Below are 18674 nucleotides of genomic sequence, written 5' to 3'. Positions count from 1 at the left end.
TGAAGACAAGCAAATTGGTTGAACATAGAATGGGCCTGGTATGTAAAAAATACCTTAAAATATGTACGACTTTGATTTGAAATATTTCTTGCTTGGTTTTCGTGACTCCATCGGGATACTCCTCATTATTTACAAAGTATGGATTGCTATGATATGTAGTGATAGGCGTCATTTGTTGGGTTTTATTAAATCATTTCTTGGTAAATAAAAAAAAATCACCACAGTAATATTCCAAGCAACCTCTTATTTCTGAATGTTAGGAATTGTTTTCTTCTTTCCCCATGCATCTTTCTCAAAGGATACTGTCGGAGGTAAACTATAATACTGACGTAATATTAGTGTGAGTGCAACACACCTACATGTGTGTGTGTGGGGGGGGTTCTTGTATTTCTACCTTTTTTGAGACATCAACCAAGAAAAGTACCTTCCATATGAGGACCGGTGAACAAGTTAGGACCAAAATCATGGTCCCCAATACGGAAAACCATTGCATCTAATAGAGAATGTCTCATTTTCACCCCTGGTGGTTAAATCTATCAAAATTAGGGTGGTCCCAAAAAGGAGGGATTTTTCAAATTGACTGTGTCTGTTTTAAAAGTGCTCCCCCTCTGGTCATCATATGAAATAACAAGTGTGTGTAAAAATGTGAAATGCTCCCCCTCTGGCCAACAAATGTATTCACAAGTGTGTCTAAGAAATTGAAATGCGCCCCCTTTGGCCAAAATTTAAAAAAAATAAATAAATAAAAATAGGTATATAGAGACATACTTTAATAACTTGAAGTAAATAATAAAGGTAAAGATTCCATCTAATATACCGAAAAATATGGTCTGATAAGAAAATTTGAAAGAGTAGAGTAAATAATGAAGATTAAAAACCAATTACAAAAAAAAAAAATTAACTTAAAGTTTACCTTTTTTATAATTGAATAGTATGTGTTTATTATTAATGTTGTAAGTACAAATCTTTATATATCTAGAAAGGGTGGTCCTAAAGAGGGAGGCATTTTTCGGAGGTCTCAAGAACGTAAGAAATACAAGAATCTGTGTGTGCGTGTGCGTGTGCGTGTGCGTGTGCGTGTGCGTGTGTGTGTGTGTGTGTGTGTGTGTGTGTGTGTGCGTGTGTGTTTGTTTACTTTTGGCATTGTCGTTAACAAATCACACATGTCATGTTTTCCAGGGAGAAAGAGGGGAAAAAGGAGATGAAGGCACTCCTGTAAGTTGAATATGTCTTTGGCTTCTTGTTTATATCTGCTATCAATATCAAGTTTGCATTACCAGCCGTGTAAAGGGGTTTAAATTGAATGATGGTGATTCATTTGTGGATAAATTAAATTGTTTATTCACTGCACTTGTGTGTGGCATTAGCAGATTGAACTGAGGTAAACTTTTTGGGCGATCATTTCAAATGTACATGGAAGAAAACGTTACTACTCGTCAATTCCGTGTGTTTGTAACATGTCTTCCATCAGGGCGAGTCAGGACTTCCTGGGAAGCCTGGAGAACGAGGACTGAGGGTATGACTGATGTTAACTTTAGACCTAACATCCTAGCAGATTTTGCCCCGTAGGAAAGATCAGGGAGGACACGTTATGATTTGTGTTGTTTCACTCTCAGGGACTCGCAGGTCAGTCCGGTCGGCCTGGAGAGAAAGGAGACGCCGGAGAGCCAGGAGAGCTCGGGCGAAATGTGAGGCACGCGTTAATGTAGTTTCATACAGACAGCTTTCCAATATGTTGCCATGCCTTTGCACAGTAGAAATGTCAGCTGCTCAGTGCTCCTATTGATTCGTGTTTGATCACAGGGGAGCCCTGGATCTGCTGGGCCCAGAGGGGAGAAAGGACAACAGGTCCGTCCTCATAAACTCTAACTTTATGTGCATGTGTGAATTCTACTAGTGAATACAGAGTCACTTAGTCTGTTTCTTATAGGGACTTCAAGGACCTCCAGGGCCACCAGGGAAAGTGGTATGTTTGGCCATTTCCATAACTACATACTATATCTTGAACACTAAAAATATGTACATTTTTGGACAAAATTGGTTATTGTTTCTGTTTTTAACTACTGAATGATTCATTTTTACCGAACTCTGGTAACAAGAGAAGCATGTGATTTGAATTTTTTTATCCTCAATAGTCGGACATCCAAGGCCAGCTGAAAGGCGAGCGAGGTGAAAAGGTGTGTAAAAAGATCACATTTGCAATGCATGTTTTAACACTGCACACTATTTTAATCAGTTCAAAAATGTCACCACGTCGTGACTTTCAAAAAAGTTGTATCAAACAGAAACTGAACTTGCGGCATAAATGGGAAGGCTGAGGAGTTCGGCAGGGAAGTTGCTATGGTAACACTGTAAAGACTTACCTACCTGTACCTAACATTGCATTCATTCAAATATACATATATATTCAAGCACACCTGTGAAGTGAAAACCATTTCAGGTGACTACCTCTTGAAGCCCATTGAGAGAATGCCAAGAGTGTGCAAAGCAGTAATCAGAGCCAAGGGTGGCTATTTTGAAGAAAATAGAATATAAAACATGTTTTCAGTTATTTCACCTTTTTTTGTTAAGTACATAACTCCACATGTGTTCATTCATAGTTTTGATGCCTTCAGTGACAATCTATAATGTAAATAGTCATGCAAATAAAGAAAACGCATTGAATGAGAAGGTGTGTCCAAACTTTTAGCCTGTACTATATATACATATACATGTGTGTGTGTGTATATATATATATATATATATATATATATATATATATATATATATATATATATAAATGTGTGTGTATTTATATATATATAAATGTGTGTGTGTGTGTATGTATTGTCGTATGTATATATTTATATGTATGTGTATATATATATGTGTGTATGTATATATCTGTACATATAGATACATATATACATACAGTATTTGTATATATACATATGCATATACATATATACGTATACATTTATATCTATATACATATTTACTGTATATCAATATACATACAGTATATAAGTTTGTGTGTGTGTGTGTATATATATATATATATATATATATATATATATACTGCTATTTTAGAACAATATTAAAGACATATATTTAAATATACATACTGTATATAAGTGTGTATGTGTGTGTATATATACATATATAAATATATATATCTGTTGTATATATACTGCTATTTTTAAATACTAACTTTTAGAAGAATATTTTAAGATAAAGACAATAATATATATATATTTTTTTATAAATCCAATCATATTTAATTGATTATACTGTTTTTTACCAATTACATTTCTTATCTGTTTTACTCTACTTACTTGGTCACCGTTAACTTAAAATTAGCACAATTTCTCATTGTTGCGGCTGCATATCTGTTATTTACTAATTTGCTCAGCGTTTTGAGTCTATGGTGTCATGTCTGCAGCTCTCAAGAGGCCTCATGCGACTAGAGTTGTGTGGATTCCCCACTAAAAATGGCCGTACGTTCAAATCCAGAAAACTATGCACGCAAGTAAAAATTCAGATGTATTAAAGTATCCGTACACTGTAATGAAAGCACAATTCTTTTTTACATTGCAATTAACTTGAAATTGGCTTGGTACATGGTCGGGCAACTGGAAAAAAAGGTAAAGAAGAAGACGGATGGATGTACATCGCCAAAACAGAAAAGCGTTGGAAAAGATAGTGGCTGCAACTGTCCCCTTCAATCCTCCCGCACAAAATAAAATCTAATCTGAACTCTCAACAAAAAAAGCACATAATTATTTATTCTGTATGATTTTGCAATGCAACTCTGTGAGTGACTTGTGACGACAAACGGCCCCGACAGATAAAACCGTGTTCGTCAGCACTGTTCAATTATTGTTACTTCTGTCGAGATGCTTTAAAGAGGACAGGAATTCCATTGATCACTTTATTTGGCGTAACCACACCAAAAACATTAGTTAAAAAACGTTTATCTAGAAAAACTGGTAATTTTCTGCCATACAAACGAGGTTCAAACCAACTCTTTGTCAACTGTCATTACAACAGCAGCCACTCGCTCTTTCTCACTTGCACCAACACACACACATCAATGGCACTTAGCCACTGATGCGTTTAAGGCCACACAAAAAATCGGACAACTCCAAAACCACACAGTATAAATGCCAGGTGGTTACACCATGACTCCTCAATCAGATGTGTGCTTACTCTACTGTCATGTATTAGGAATGTTCATTCATGGATATTAATCATGAACTGATGTTACTAGATTACAGAAATGCTCATAAATATATATATTTTACAGACAGAAAGGTACAGGAATGTGCACTTTATCCCATGCTTACATCTCATTGTGCAACATGTGAATGTTTAAAGGGAACTGAATGAGATCTCTGAAAGGGCTACAAATGTTTTCTGAAGTAAATACTGGTACATAGCTCATGAAAAACAAGATTTTTGTTGTTTTCATTGTAAGTGGGCCAAATCACTTACCGTATATTAAAAATATTCTCATAAAAATGACTGCTGTCATTTGATTATTATAATAATACACAAAATTTGTTATTAAGTCAGGTTTGGGACAGGTGTGATGCTGGTATGGTCACAGTGTGCACGTCAGATGTTGCTCACATGTTCAGCTCCACTGAACGCTCAGGGAGTTTTAGCGTTTGCTCTCAAAAATGAGAGCAATCATTGCTTAGGAGTGCTCAGGCTTAAGCAGCCTTTTCATAATAATCGGTGGAAGGTGGATTCTTCTACCAAATGTCCACCTCGACCTGTAGCCATCATTTTGTGCAGATATGAAGCATGGAGAAAAGGATCTCGGAACTCCCTGAAATAAATCCAACCGATATCACACATTTCCATCTGGGCTGCTCTTGAAGCTGGAACGTAAAACATCAGCGCTGATGGTATTCTCTCTCGATTGTCAGGGTGAATCAGGCGACTCAGGAGCGAACGGCGGCAAAGGCCAAAAAGGTGAAGCCGGAACTCCTGGAGCCGTAGGCCTAAGAGTGAGTCTGCCTCCCACTTGCCACTTTAAAGATGCTTCCGTGATCTTCTGATGAGCGTTGGTGTATGCATCAGTATGCACACTGACCCCTTTCCATTTGGATTTGCTATGCATGACTGACAAACCTGTGTGACTTCTTCTTCCCTCCCTGCTGTCTGCGAAGGGTCCTGAGGGACAACGTGGGCTAGCAGGCTCCAGAGTGAGTCTGCTTTCTGCCACAGCCTCTGAAAGTACATAGATGTTGTTTTGTTTCGCTCATTAACCACCTGTACTTTTCAATTTTTTTCAGGGTGACACGGGAGAGAGGGGTAGCCCTGGAGACAAGGTTTGACATAAATCATTCATTCTCCATCATACCTCCCAACAACCCTCAGTTTCTCAAAGTGCACCTATGGATAATTAGTAGGGATGTAACGATATCAAAATCTCACGGTACAATATTATCATGATATTAAGGCCACAGTATGATATTATTGTGGTATATGTCTAGAAAAAAAGACTTAAAAATGTTACAGTGTGTAAAATCAAAAGTCAGGAATGTTTCGGATAAACACACTTACTGTAATTGAACACAAACATAATGCTCAAATGTTTTAATCATATTTATTACTACAAACTAGGGTTGTCCCGATACCAATATTTTGGTACCAGTACCAAAATTTATTTTGATACTTTTCGATACTTTCTAAAAAAAGAGGACCACAAAAAATGGCATTATTGGCTTTATTTTTAACAAAAAATGTTACGGTACATTAAACATGTTTCTTATTGTATTCGAAGAACAATTTTGGCTTTAAATAAAATAGTGAACATACGAGACAACTTGTCTTTTAGTAGTAAGTAAGCAAAACGAGGCTCCTAATTTGTTTGCTGACGTATACAGTAACATATTGTGTCATTTCTCGTTCTGTTATTTTGTCAAAATTATGAGGGACCAGCTGTAAAAAATGATTATTAATCTACTTATTCGTTTACTGTTAATATCTGCTTATTTTTTGTTTCAACATGTTCTATCTACACTTCTGTTCAAATGTAATAATACATTTTTCTTCTGTTGTTTGATACTTTACATTAGTTTTGGATGATACCACAAATTTAGGTATCGATCCGATACCAAGTAGTGACAGGATCATACATTTAAAATATTGACATATTTAAAATCCTCATGTGTTCAGGGACATATTTCCTGAGTGTATAAACGTAATATGAATTTTTTAAAAAGGAAAAAATATTTTGTGACGATATAAAATATTGATGTAATCATAGTAGTAAAGACTAGATACGCTATTGTACTTATTATCATTACAGTGGATGTTAGGTGGAGGTCCACCCATGGCATTTGTTTACATTCAGGAGCACTAGCTTTTGTTAGCGGTGACGCCAGTGAGCTATTATATCCTCCTACGGTGTGTAGTGAAGCATGTTTAGCCATTCGTCGTCCTGCAGGGATGATACTTGTAAGAAACTTACTTTATTTGTCGCCATGGAGGCGAGGATTAGTGATTTGGAAGTAGCTAAGACAGTGCCGACTGCGGATGGATTTTAGCTGCTAGCTAGCTAGCCATGTCTTAAAGCACCTCTTCCTGAGGGCGTTTCAGTGTTATAGCTTCACCTTTATCTTTAGTTTTTAGACCAAAATGCGTCCATTCTCCCTTTTCTGTCTACACACTGTGTCTGCTTGTACAGTAAGTACTCCGTGATTGTGCGTTGCTGAACATGCTCTTCTGCTCGTAAAATCAGCAATGTCATGACGTGACAATGTGCCGTCATGCCCGTTAAAAAAAGAAAAAGAAATTAATTAAATTGGGAACCGGTACTTTTCATACAGAGTATAGTACCGTTTTTGATTCATTAGTACCGCGATACCTACTACAACACTGTACTTTTAAGTGCAAAGAATAGTGCAGGAACATCCACTGTTTCAAGCAAATATCAAAACAACTTACAGAGAAGAGTGTCTTTAAAGTGACAATGTAAACATCCAGTGTAAAACAATAATGTTCACTTTAGTGTCTTTTAACTTTTACTTTAGGAGAAGCAGTGTCCTCCACAGTGGACATCTTTTTTTATATCAGTCTGGAAAATGCTGTTTCTCAGAAAAGTTAACTAACCATTTAACTTTTAATAATGTAAATAGCTCACAAATTGATGTTTAGCTTCGCTGGCTTCAAATATCTTTTCTGGGTGATGGTTTATGAGGTGGCCACTTGTCCAGGGTGTACCCTGCCTTCTGCCTGAGTGCAACATCGAGAGAGACCAGCGGTAATAAATGAATGGATGGATAAAGGATTTATCAAGTAGCTTTTCAGTTTACTCCTACTGTATTTCCCGTGACGTAAAATTTTTTGTGTGACTTCCCTTGACCAGCTCGCTCTGTGTTGCCTTGGAAACGCTCGAGAAGAAAATGGTGCGCTTCGCTTTGCAGAATGCAGACTTTCTTACCTCCGCTTAAGACGTTATGTTTTTGCCAGGGTTTGTTAGCAACTTTACTCAAACAGTTATGGATAGATTTTAATGACATTTCCAGGAAATGTCCAAAAAACAATTTCTCTCATCTACTGCGAACACACTTCACTTCCTGCTTACGGCCTTACATGCCCCCACCTTGCCGGACACACACTGTGCAGAGGATTCTGGGAGATGTGGTTTATTTCCACACCCTGCCAACGCTAAAGCGCCAGAAAAAAAATTACACACCAAGTTTTTGTATGATACCGTCACATGTCGCGGCATTATTGTGAATACTTTGAAACCACTATACCGCTGTATCTGTAATACCGTTACACCCCTAATAATTAGACATGGTAATATGCTCAGAAAGTAGAGAAACTCTGATCATCATTGGCTGCATGCTTGGTTTAAACCGCTCAAATGCGGCAATCATCATGAAGGATAAAGATGGTGTTCTTATGAAACGTACAGTGTAACTGTAAGTAAGCAGCGTAGTATCATCATCAATCAATCAATCTTTATTTATATAGCCCTAAATCACAAGTGTCTCAAAGGGCTGCACAAGCCACAACGACATCCTCGGTACAAAGCCCACATACGGGCAAGGAAAAACTCACCCCAGTAGTAGTCTCATTGTTGAGATTTCCTGCCCTCAAAATAAGCCTCACTGTCCTAAGGCCTGATTTGCCAAAGGTCTGCGTGTACTAAAACACGTGCAAACTTGATAGCTCACGCAAAGCAGCTCTACTAAACGTGTGCCAAGTGGATTGTGTCTGTTAGGTGAGCAGAATAAGGTGTACGATTAATTTTGCGTCTTTGTCTTAATTAATATGCAAAATATATGCTGATCATCAAATCGCCCACAATACTGGAAGGAGAAGATCTAAATATAATTGTTTAGCAAGGACAATATGATTTATCAACACTGTTAACCATTTTGCAAACAGTATTTTGTATTTTATATTATTAGCACGTGTGGTAAGGAGGCGCTAACTGAGTGTCCAAAATGTGTGTGTCAAGATTTTGGACAGTCAGAAATAAAAAAATGTAGACATATTCAGCAACATCATTTTATAATTGTATAGCTGCTAGAGGATTTAAGGGGCTGATTAAAACAAATTCAATTGATGTGTTTTGGTGTCCTTAAATGTTTTTTTTTTACATAGAATATTATCAAAATATTTCTTATATGATAAAAACTTCTTTAATTATGCATTTTTTTGAGTTTTGAGTGGAGTAAGTGCAGCCGCAATGAGCGCACCTTCGGCGGTAGAAAAAAGTGGTTTCAATGTAGATGCAATGCACGAGTGCTTCTGAAATGCCCATAAAAAGTGGTACAATCCACAAAACAATCGCACACAATACACCGCCACTAATAGTACATGCTATTTTATAGTTTGCGCACGGTATTTGGATCTCAGTAAATCAGGCTCTTTTTGTGCAAGGCAACATCAGGGATAAAAGTAAGAAGTTTGTTTCTTTTTTGTTGCATTTTATGTATTGTGTTTAATCGTTGTATTTATATTCAGTGTTAATTTAAGTAAATGTCCTCACTCAACACTCAAACTGGACTCACATGTCCATCGTAGGAAAGGAACTCACACGTAGACCAAGGACTAACTTTATATACATTTGATTGACCTACTCACATACAGTATGTATTTTCATACCTTGTTTTAAAATGTGATCAGGGAGAAAGAGGAGCCTCCGGGTTGGACGGTCGTCCTGGTGTGGATGGTAAACCAGGTGTTGCCGGACCACCTGGTCAAAGGGTACTGGCTCGCCACACCCAACAAACATGCAGTATAGATACCATTAAACATAGTAGAACACATGCTAAATCATTCTGTCTTTGTGTTGTCATCTTTGTATTGCAGGGTGATTCTGGGAAAATTGGAGATGCTGGAAGAGATGTGAGTATACTGTGGAAACCTAAAGTAGACATAAGAAACATAGAAAAATTATTTTACGAGAGTATCCTCGTCGGTTTACCGGTCAGAAGGTTCGTAGATGGTTTCCAAAAGCTTTTCTTGAAGAATGCGTTGGCAAACTTTTTTTTGCTTTAGGCTAATAACATAACATACTGAAAATTCAAAGTATGCGGGGGACATTTCTTTTTCTATGTTGTAAAGAGAAATACATATATGTACATATGCATGTGTATGCATATATATATGTATGTACAAAACCAGTGAAGTTGGCACGTTGTGTAATTCGTAAATAAAAACAGAATACAATGATTTGCAAATCCTTTTGAACTTATATTCAATTGAATAGACTGCAAAGACAAGATATTTAATGTTCAAACTGAGAAACTTAATTTTTTTGTGCAAATAATCATTAACTTAGAATTTAATGGCAGCAACACATTGCAAAAAAGTTGTCACGGGCATTTTTACGACTGTGTTGTATGGCCTTTCCGTTTAACAACACTCAGTAAACGTTTGGGAACTGAGGAGACCAATTTTTGAAGCCAGTCTAGTACCCGCACGCTTTTACTATGAAGCCATGCTGAAATAAGCAGGGGCGTCCATTAAAAAGACGTTGCTTGGATGGCAACATATGTTGCTCCAAAACCTGTATGTACCTTTAAGCATTAATGGTGCCTTCACAGATGTGTAAGTTACCCATGTCTTGGTCACTAATACACCCCCATACCATCACAGATGCTGGCTTTTGAACTTTTCCTCTTTGTTCCGGAGGACACGACGCCCACAGTTTCCAAAAACATGAAATGTGGACTCGTCAAATCACAGAACACTTTTCCACTTTGCATAAGTTCATCTTAGATGAGCTCGGGCCCAGCAAAGCCAGCGGCGTTTTTGGGTGTTGTTAATAATTGGCTTTTGCTTTGCATAGTAGAGTCTTAACTTGCACTTACAGATGTAACGACGAACTATAGTAACTGACAGTGATTTTCTGAAGTGTTCCTGAGCCCATGTGGTGATATCCTTTACACACTGTAAGCACTTTGGACACCACTGCATGAGTGTATTGATTGTTTTCATCCTGCAGAGAACACTGTGGAGGGATTGGCAGCAGCAATTCACTTTTTAGTGTTCTGCTGACAAAGGGAAAAAAAAGATATCTCGGTCAGTTTACTTTCATGAGAGACTGCCACGTTAAAATGGCCGTTATAATCGCTCTTTAAGTGCATATCTGCTCAGCTCTCAGTTATGCTTAATGATTAAATGGTGTCAAAGAATCGCTGCATGCAAGCAAAATGAAACTTAAATGTTCTTCGGCGTTCTCATGCAACTTTAGTTTAACTGGACATAAGATAAAACTAAAAGATGTAATCAGTCAGTTTTTCCTGCTACTTGCTTTGAAATGTAACACCGACCAAGCACACTATTTGACACTTAATACCAGGAGCTATTGTTCGTTTATTACTTTTGTAGTTGTAGTTTGCATCATATTGAGAAGAGTCTATACTGTATGCTCCATAAAATTAAACATTGAGTTCATACTGGTTAACATTGCATGACATTCAGGGTTTACCCAAGATTGCTGACATACCTGTGGTGGTGGGGGCATGGCTAGGAGTCTGATGGGACGTGGTTAATAGGACAGTGGCATATGATTGGCATCATCTGCAATTATGCATATATTTTCTTAAAAAAGGCTTAAAAAATGTTAAACATACATTTAAAAACTTAAAAATCCATGCTATTCTTAATTAGTATTAACATATATTTTTCTTATAACGTTTTGCTCTATTTTTCAATTGCTGCTCCTTATTGTGCAAATGTACTTTGATGAACATTTCTCAAGATTCTTGAGACTTCTCCGATTTTTTTGGTGTTATTTGAGACATATCGTACTTTCCGGAATATAGAGCTCACCGGGATATAAGCACACTAAGTTTTAGAAGAAAAAAAAAAGGTTCTATATATTAGCGGCACCGGACTATAAGTGAAATTAGTTATTTAGACAAAAAGATTCTGTAAATGTTTATTCACATACCTTAATTGTTTCCAAATGGCGCCTGTAACACGGCAGTAAAACATCTGTTTAAACAAAACAGAAGTCATCATCATGGACCCATGAGCTGTGGAAGCTAGCTCTCCACTCAGCTAAACAGACTCAATAACTCTACGGTGATTATTTTGGTGAGTTTACTGAGGAATTTGTGAAACTGAAACAATACAAAAAGAATGCCGTTGTAAGTTAATAATACTAACACAGACACTCGCAAACGTGTTAGCATATTAGCTAATGCTAACAACGCTAGCATCATTACATTAGGCTAGCACGTACAAATATGCATTAAAACACTCCTACAAACATCACACATGGGACTGTTTAATATTTATAAACAGTTTTAGTTATATTGTAAAACTTACAAACGTTACTTAGAGTTATGAATGAAGAATCCATACGAATAGAACACTATGGATGACTAGAAGACTAAACGATGCTTCGGTTATGAAAAAAAAAAACTTCTGCTAAATGGAAGGACACTGCAGTACCTGCAGTGAGCGAACTCATCCAAAAAATGGCGCCATAGCACAAACACTAAAACAACCCTCTTAAGTGTTTTTGCTTGTTTTTGTTTTTTTTAAGGAAATTATTTTTATTAGAGCTGCCGGCGGAGAAAAATGCATAAAGTAGCCGCAGGGTTCAAAGTGTGGGAAAAAGGTAGCGGTTTATAGTCCGAAATGTTGTTGCTCCAGGTGGTTCTCTCTTTAAAAGCCGCCACATTTTGCACATTTTGTAGATGGCTGTCCGTGAGTGTATCTCGAATATATTAAAGTACATCCACATCACAGACAGGCTGCCTCCGCACCAGACAAACGCGAGTATTGCTTATGTCATCATAACATCCGGTTTCGGTGATCAAAGTCTTTTTTCACTGGTCAGATTTTCGGTGCATCACTAGTCAATAGTGCACAAATAATAGACAGTATATATACATTGATGCATTATATTACTTTAATTTGTTCTAACTAGGGATGTACGGTTATGGCTTTTTTGCTGATATTCGATATTCCGATATTGTCCAACTCTTAATTACGATACCGATTTCAACCGATACCGATATATACAGTCGTGGAATTAACACATTATTATGCTTAATTTGGACAACCAGGTATGGTGAAGATAAGGTCCTTTCTTAAAATATTAATTAAATTAAATAAGATAATAAATTAAAAACATTTTCTTGACTAAAAAAGAAAATAAAACAGTATAAAAACAGTTACATAGAAACTAGTAATGAATGAAAATGAGTAAAATTAACTGTTAAAGGTTAGTACTATTAGTGGACCAGCAGTACGCACATTCATGTGTGCTTACGGTCTGTATCCCTTGCAAACTGTATTGATATATATTGATATATAATGTAGGAACCAGAATATTAATAACAGAAAGAAACAACCCTTTTGTGTGAATGAGTGGGAGGGAGGTTTTTTGGGTTGGTGCACTAATTGTCAGTGTATCTTGTGTTTTTTATGTTGATTTAATAAAATTTTTTTTAAAAACGATACCGATAATAAAAAATAAAAAAACAATACCGATAATTTCCGATATTACATTTTAAAGCATTTATCGGCCGATAATATCGGCAGGCCAATATTATCAGACATCTCTAGTTGTAATGTAAAAAAAAAACCTCTAATTTTAAGGTGTGGTGGCTTTTATTTTGCCTTGGTGGATCGCCACGAGCAATTACATCTAGGGGAAACCCTGACATTAAAAGAGTGTGCCTAAAACATTGCATCAGCTAAGTTTGGGGTATGTGCATTCTCCCAGGGTTTACCAGGACTTAGAGGTGAGCAGGGTCCCACTGGGCCTACGGGACCTCCAGGCACTCCAGGGACACCTGTGAGTACAAATCCGTACGTTGTGCCAAACATTCCTATATTGTATCGGTGTTTAACTACATGGTGCTTTGTGCTGTTTCAGGGTAAAGCAGGTGAAGATGGCAAACTTGGGCTTCCTGGCAAAATGGTAATAAATAGAATTCTACCTTGCTAATACATGTAGGATATTGATGCTGCTAAGTGTTAGAAAATAGTATTAAAGAAGAATAAAATACGCTATTTCTCGAGAAGGAAACGGCACAGGTTTTTTTTTTCAAGCTTGACTGCATAATGGCCGTGGTGAACGAGTCTGTAAAGTGGTGGCACTAAATTATCTGAGTGCTCCCACTGCAAAACTGGCCATTATTCAGTTTCTTCCTGGAGAGTCGGTAATGCAGTTTGTTTTTGATTACACAGGGCGAAGATGGTGTGCCAGGGGAAGATGGGAGAAAGGTTTGTGATTCTTTCGTCTTTACCCGTGTTAGAAACAGGTTCCTGAAAGGAAAATTAACATTTTGAATAGAAAATCATGATGGAATTTAATTTTGCAAGACAAGATGCTCGCAAATATATTAAACATAACGCTGTTATTAGTGTTGGGTAAATTATGCCTCACTCCATAGCTAAATTGACACTGTACTGATACTGTGTTGGTGTTTTATAATGGCGCCATTTGCTGGATTAAGATAGTAACTACATTTCACTACTCTCATTTAAAATTCTGAATTAGCAGGTATTACTTTTTTCTGCTGTGATGAGGTGGCGACTTGTCCAGGGTGTACCCCGCCTTCCGCCCGAATGCAGCTGAGATAGGCTCCAGCACCCCCCGCGACCCCAAAAGGGACCAGCGGTAGAAAATGGATGGATGGATGGACTTTTTTCTGTAGAAGGGAATATGAAAAGTGCAACTGTAGACAATCAACCAAATAGTAAACCGTAAAAGAGCATTTGCCTTATTTTTTCTATTTTTAAATTGTTTTTAATTAATCAATCCAACAAAATAATACCCAATAATACCATAACAATACAACTCAAATTCCAAAACCAACCGACATCCAGAACAGCAATCAACAGAGCAATTGAGAGGACACACAAACATGACACAAAACAATCCAAAAGTAGTCAAACAAAAATGAATAATATCAACAACAGTATCAATATTAATAAGAATTCCAACATAGCAGTGATTAGAAATCCCTCATTGACATTATCATCACAGCCATTTAAAAAAATAAAAACATTTAACAAAATGAACAATAGTGCTTACACTTGCATCGCATCTCATAAGCTTGACAACACATTGTGTCCAATATGTTCCACAAAAATAAAAGAAGTCCTATTTTAGGTTCATTTAATAGATAAAACAAATTTAAATAATGGATCCCATATTCCAATATATGACTCATTATTATCGAAGCTAAATGCAGTTTTTTCTACTGATATCATCTCCATAGCTTGTGTATACCAGTCAGTATGAGTTGGACTATCAACATCTATCCATTTTTATAGTATTACCCTTTTTGTTATGATGCATAATGAAAGAAATGCATTTTTACTCTTTGATGACATGTTACTAATTTGATGCAGATCACCAAGAATACAAGTTTTCAGCGTCTTTGGGATGTTTATATTTAGGAATGTGATTGTTTCTTTTGTTGTTTTCAACCGTAACTCTTTTCGCATTTACCTTATTTGACACAATTAGATAAAAAAATTATCTCCACACTTTGGAATTTTTTCTGTCTGATTAGTTTGCATTTGAGCCACTCCTCTGACTTAGTATAGTACGAGCTGTCACTCGTGAGCTGAAAGACGCGCTTTTCGATAAACAGAGTTTAGCGCTTCACAGTCGAATGACGCAGCAGCTGCATCCGTCTTATGTATTTATTTATTTTTTATTTATTTATTTACAGACAGACATAGTTTTGTATTTCATTATTGTTTCTTTTGTTAATATCAGAATCCGTTCTGCAAAAAGGTCATCCCTAGAAGTACACAGTTTATGGACAGGGACCCACAGTTAAAATATACATCATCATACAATACATTTCAGAATCTACCCACCAAATACCCATTTACAATTTCATTTATCAATAAAAAAAGGAATCTTTGTATCCACAAATCAGTCTCAATATCCTATTATTCAAATGTAATTAAAAGGTTGCATCTTGAAGATCGGCGATAATCTACTCATACATACAGAGGTCAAGACCAAAATTATGCGACGAATGAGAATTCCTCAACCATAAGAGGTGTGCTAAATGTACTAAGCATAACGTCGCAATAAATTTAGCTTAAAACACTTTTTAAAAATGTTTAAAGAATGTGATTCTTTTATAGAGCTATCAATCTCATTCCAGATCATCGGGCCTCTACAGGCTATACTAAAGCTTTTCCACTTTAGATGACAATTTTCCCCTCTTAATAAAGGTTTACTTCTAGTGTTATGTCTATGAGAAGTAGCGGTCACTGGAATGAGCTGGCAGAGTCTAGAATTTAATCCATATTCTACCTTATACATAATACAAGCACTGTGGAATCTGTTGCACTCCGTAAGCTTCAGAAGATTGTACCCATAAAAAAGAGGATTGTGTATTTTGCTTAAAGTCACACATACATCGATGTGTCGAGGGATACATTATTACTCCTTGTGTTTCATAATGCATCTCTGCCCCTGTATCATTTGCCTTACCACTTATTATTATTATTAATGATCTAATGTTTGTGTCAAAATGCTGATGTTGTTAGCGTTGTGCAACCTTTCAATTTATTCATCCATCCAAGTCGCCGGACAAGATGTGCGAAATACATAATTGACACTTTTATTTAGTACAACCCCCCACGTTTACTGAATATTCTGAATGTGTGGTTTTTACAAATGCTGACACTGCTTTTTTTCATCCGCAGGGCGATAGAGGAGACGGCGGAGCGGCTGGACGAGATGTCAGTTTTGCCAAATCCCTTTTCAATCATCCTTCTCAAGTGTTTTTGCTGTCGTTTTGTTTTGACATCGTGTCCATTCTTGGTAGTAGCGTCATGTTTGTTGCGCAGTCTCAGATCATTTCTTGAGGCTGTCTGCTATTTAACATTAGCTTAGCCATTAGAGACGTAATTACAGCGGACATCATGTTCAACAGAGCTAGGTTGTGGACTTGTAAGGAGCCGTAGATGCCTTGTTTTGGTGTGACGTCTTAGGTCAACCGGAAAAGCTAAACATTTATCCGTACTAAAAGGAAATGAGCGCCCCCCAGTGTACGGAGGGCACATGGCGTACGACCATTAGTCGCATTAGAGCAGCGGTGTCAAATGTACGGTGTCAAAACCTGTTCGGCCCGCGGAATGAGTTTGCTAAGTATAAAGTGAGACGAAATTTTTAAATGAAAGAAACTGCTGTTCTAAATGTGTCCACTAGATGTCGCAATAGCAATTCTTTGTATCTTTGTAGATTATGCTACATCTGTAAAAATAAAAATAAACCACATGATGTTAGTGCGCTGGTTGAGGAAAAGGAGCAAACTACATAAATAACATCCTGTAATTTGATTTTGATATTATTATATTTTATCTTAACACCAATGAGTTGAGATGAACATTATCACATAATTTATCCAGAAAGTATACATAACGACAAATAAAGATAAAATACTATTAATTGCAACTTGTAAGTGTAAAAAAAAACAACAACATTATGATTTGTACAATTTCAGAATGTGCGTGTTCTATTTTCAAACAAAGAAAACAATCTGAAGTTGTCTTTATTTTTAAGTTATCGTGCTGGGATTTTACCAATCCGGCCCATTTGGGAGTAGATTTTTCTCCATGTGGCCCCCAATCTAAAATTAGTTTGACACCCCTGCATTAGAGAGTGTGCATGGACACTAGGACTTCACATGCAGGTGTGAAAATAAAAAGAGCCAAACTTTTTGAGAAATCAGACTAATTTAGTGCATGGAAACGTAGTCATTGAGACAACTCTTGCTCACTGCTGCTTCAATTGGTCTCCCTGTATCAGCTCATCCTATCCTCTACTGATCAAACTTAGCCTCTAAGAGGGAGACACTTCTGAGAGGACCCCAGATCAGATGCCAAATGTCAGACTTCTGTTTCATGTGCAAATTCCTTTAATTATCTGGGAACTTCAGTGGAACCATAGCTTTGATGCTATAGTTCAGTCTCCCCTACAGCCTGGGGAGGAAGTGAGCCTGTGTGGAGAGGTTCAGTTGTGTCATCTTTTTATATTTTTTCAGGGCCGGGACGGACAAAAAGGAGAGCGGGGCTCGGCTGGGACTCCAGGCCCCACTGGACCTTCGGGGCTACCTGGTGTGCCTGGCAGCATCGGCCCCCCTGGACAGGTGGAAGTGACATAAGACCATATTAGACTGATAGTGATATTGTTCACATTTTGCCTCATTGTGCTAATGTTGAGAGTCAAGCAGTCGTCTGCAATGAGAATGCCGAAGACCTGTAATAGCGTCACACATTCTGCAATCAAATCAAATTGAACTTTGTCGAAGAACACAGTGTCGATCTTGTTTTGGGACCGGTGAGCTATTAATTCGCTCGAGCCAAACATTGAATGGATCTGAAATAAATATTGGCATTTTGTGGACAAAATGGATTAAAAAAAAGCAAAATGATTACACTGGTCCACGTTTAACGTATCAGACTTTTTCGTAGTTACCAATTAACACGGTTATAAGCAGCATCACTTCATTACACAACACGGCATTATTTGAAATTCCCTGATTATTGTGTTTGAATTACTGGTTGTTGTTTTTTTTACTAAGCAACTGTAACGCGTGTGAAGGCCTGGTCCACATACCTCCACGGGTTGGAAGTAGGGCTGCAACTAACGACTATTTTGATTTTGACGTTAACGATCAGTTGACTAATCGGTTTATGAAGCACACGCCTACTGAGTGGCTCTTTGAGATATTTTTAGGCATGTGCTAACAAACAATGAAGACGACTACGTCATTTAGAAATATTTATTTAAGAACTGTGCTGCTTATTAGGCTGCTAAAAAATTAAAAATTGCTTTTAAACTTGGGTGTCCTGATACAACTTTTTCACTTCTGAAACAATACTGATATCGGAGCCTTGTGAATTGGCCAGCACCGAATAGCCGCATACGATATCAGCACGAATCATAGTACCGTATTTGTTTTTATTTGTAGCGGGAAGTGACGGAAAAGGCTTAATGAAGTGAATTTAGTCAAACTGAACAATGATGGGCATGAAAAACAGTAACATATTTGTTGACTGGAATGGACTGATGTTGTGTTGAAGTGAAGTGGTAATTGTTGACATCAAGTAATGACAAAAAAACATTAAGTTTAGCTAAGGATGGTGTAAGTTACTGGATACTTTCTAATACTCTTCTGCCTTGGAGGCTTTGTATGTGTAAGTAAAATGCAACTATAAAT

At 37.1% G+C, this 18674-nt stretch overlaps 1 protein-coding gene across 1 annotated transcript in view; it reads left to right on the top strand.

Moving 5' to 3' along the window:
- The window catches only part of col7a1 (collagen, type VII, alpha 1), a 265397-nt gene that overhangs the window by 162903 nt on the left and 83820 nt on the right, over positions 1-18674 (top strand). The window contains exons 55-70 of the mRNA XM_061930639.2: positions 1180-1215; positions 1472-1516; positions 1617-1688; positions 1804-1848; positions 1931-1966; positions 2136-2177; positions 4914-4994; positions 5157-5192; positions 5283-5318; positions 9136-9216; positions 9322-9357; positions 13199-13270; positions 13352-13396; positions 13666-13701; positions 16156-16191; positions 17496-17600. Of these exons, the coding sequence (XP_061786623.2) occupies positions 1180-1215; positions 1472-1516; positions 1617-1688; positions 1804-1848; positions 1931-1966; positions 2136-2177; positions 4914-4994; positions 5157-5192; positions 5283-5318; positions 9136-9216; positions 9322-9357; positions 13199-13270; positions 13352-13396; positions 13666-13701; positions 16156-16191; positions 17496-17600 (840 nt within the window). The remainder of the gene's footprint in view (positions 1-1179; positions 1216-1471; positions 1517-1616; positions 1689-1803; positions 1849-1930; positions 1967-2135; positions 2178-4913; positions 4995-5156; positions 5193-5282; positions 5319-9135; positions 9217-9321; positions 9358-13198; positions 13271-13351; positions 13397-13665; positions 13702-16155; positions 16192-17495; positions 17601-18674) is intronic.

This window comes from Nerophis lumbriciformis, linkage group LG03 (assembly GCF_033978685.3).
Source record: "Nerophis lumbriciformis linkage group LG03, RoL_Nlum_v2.1, whole genome shotgun sequence".
Taxonomy (NCBI): Eukaryota; Metazoa; Chordata; class Actinopteri; order Syngnathiformes; family Syngnathidae; genus Nerophis; species Nerophis lumbriciformis.
This window is presented reverse-complemented; position numbering and strand designations above follow the sequence as displayed.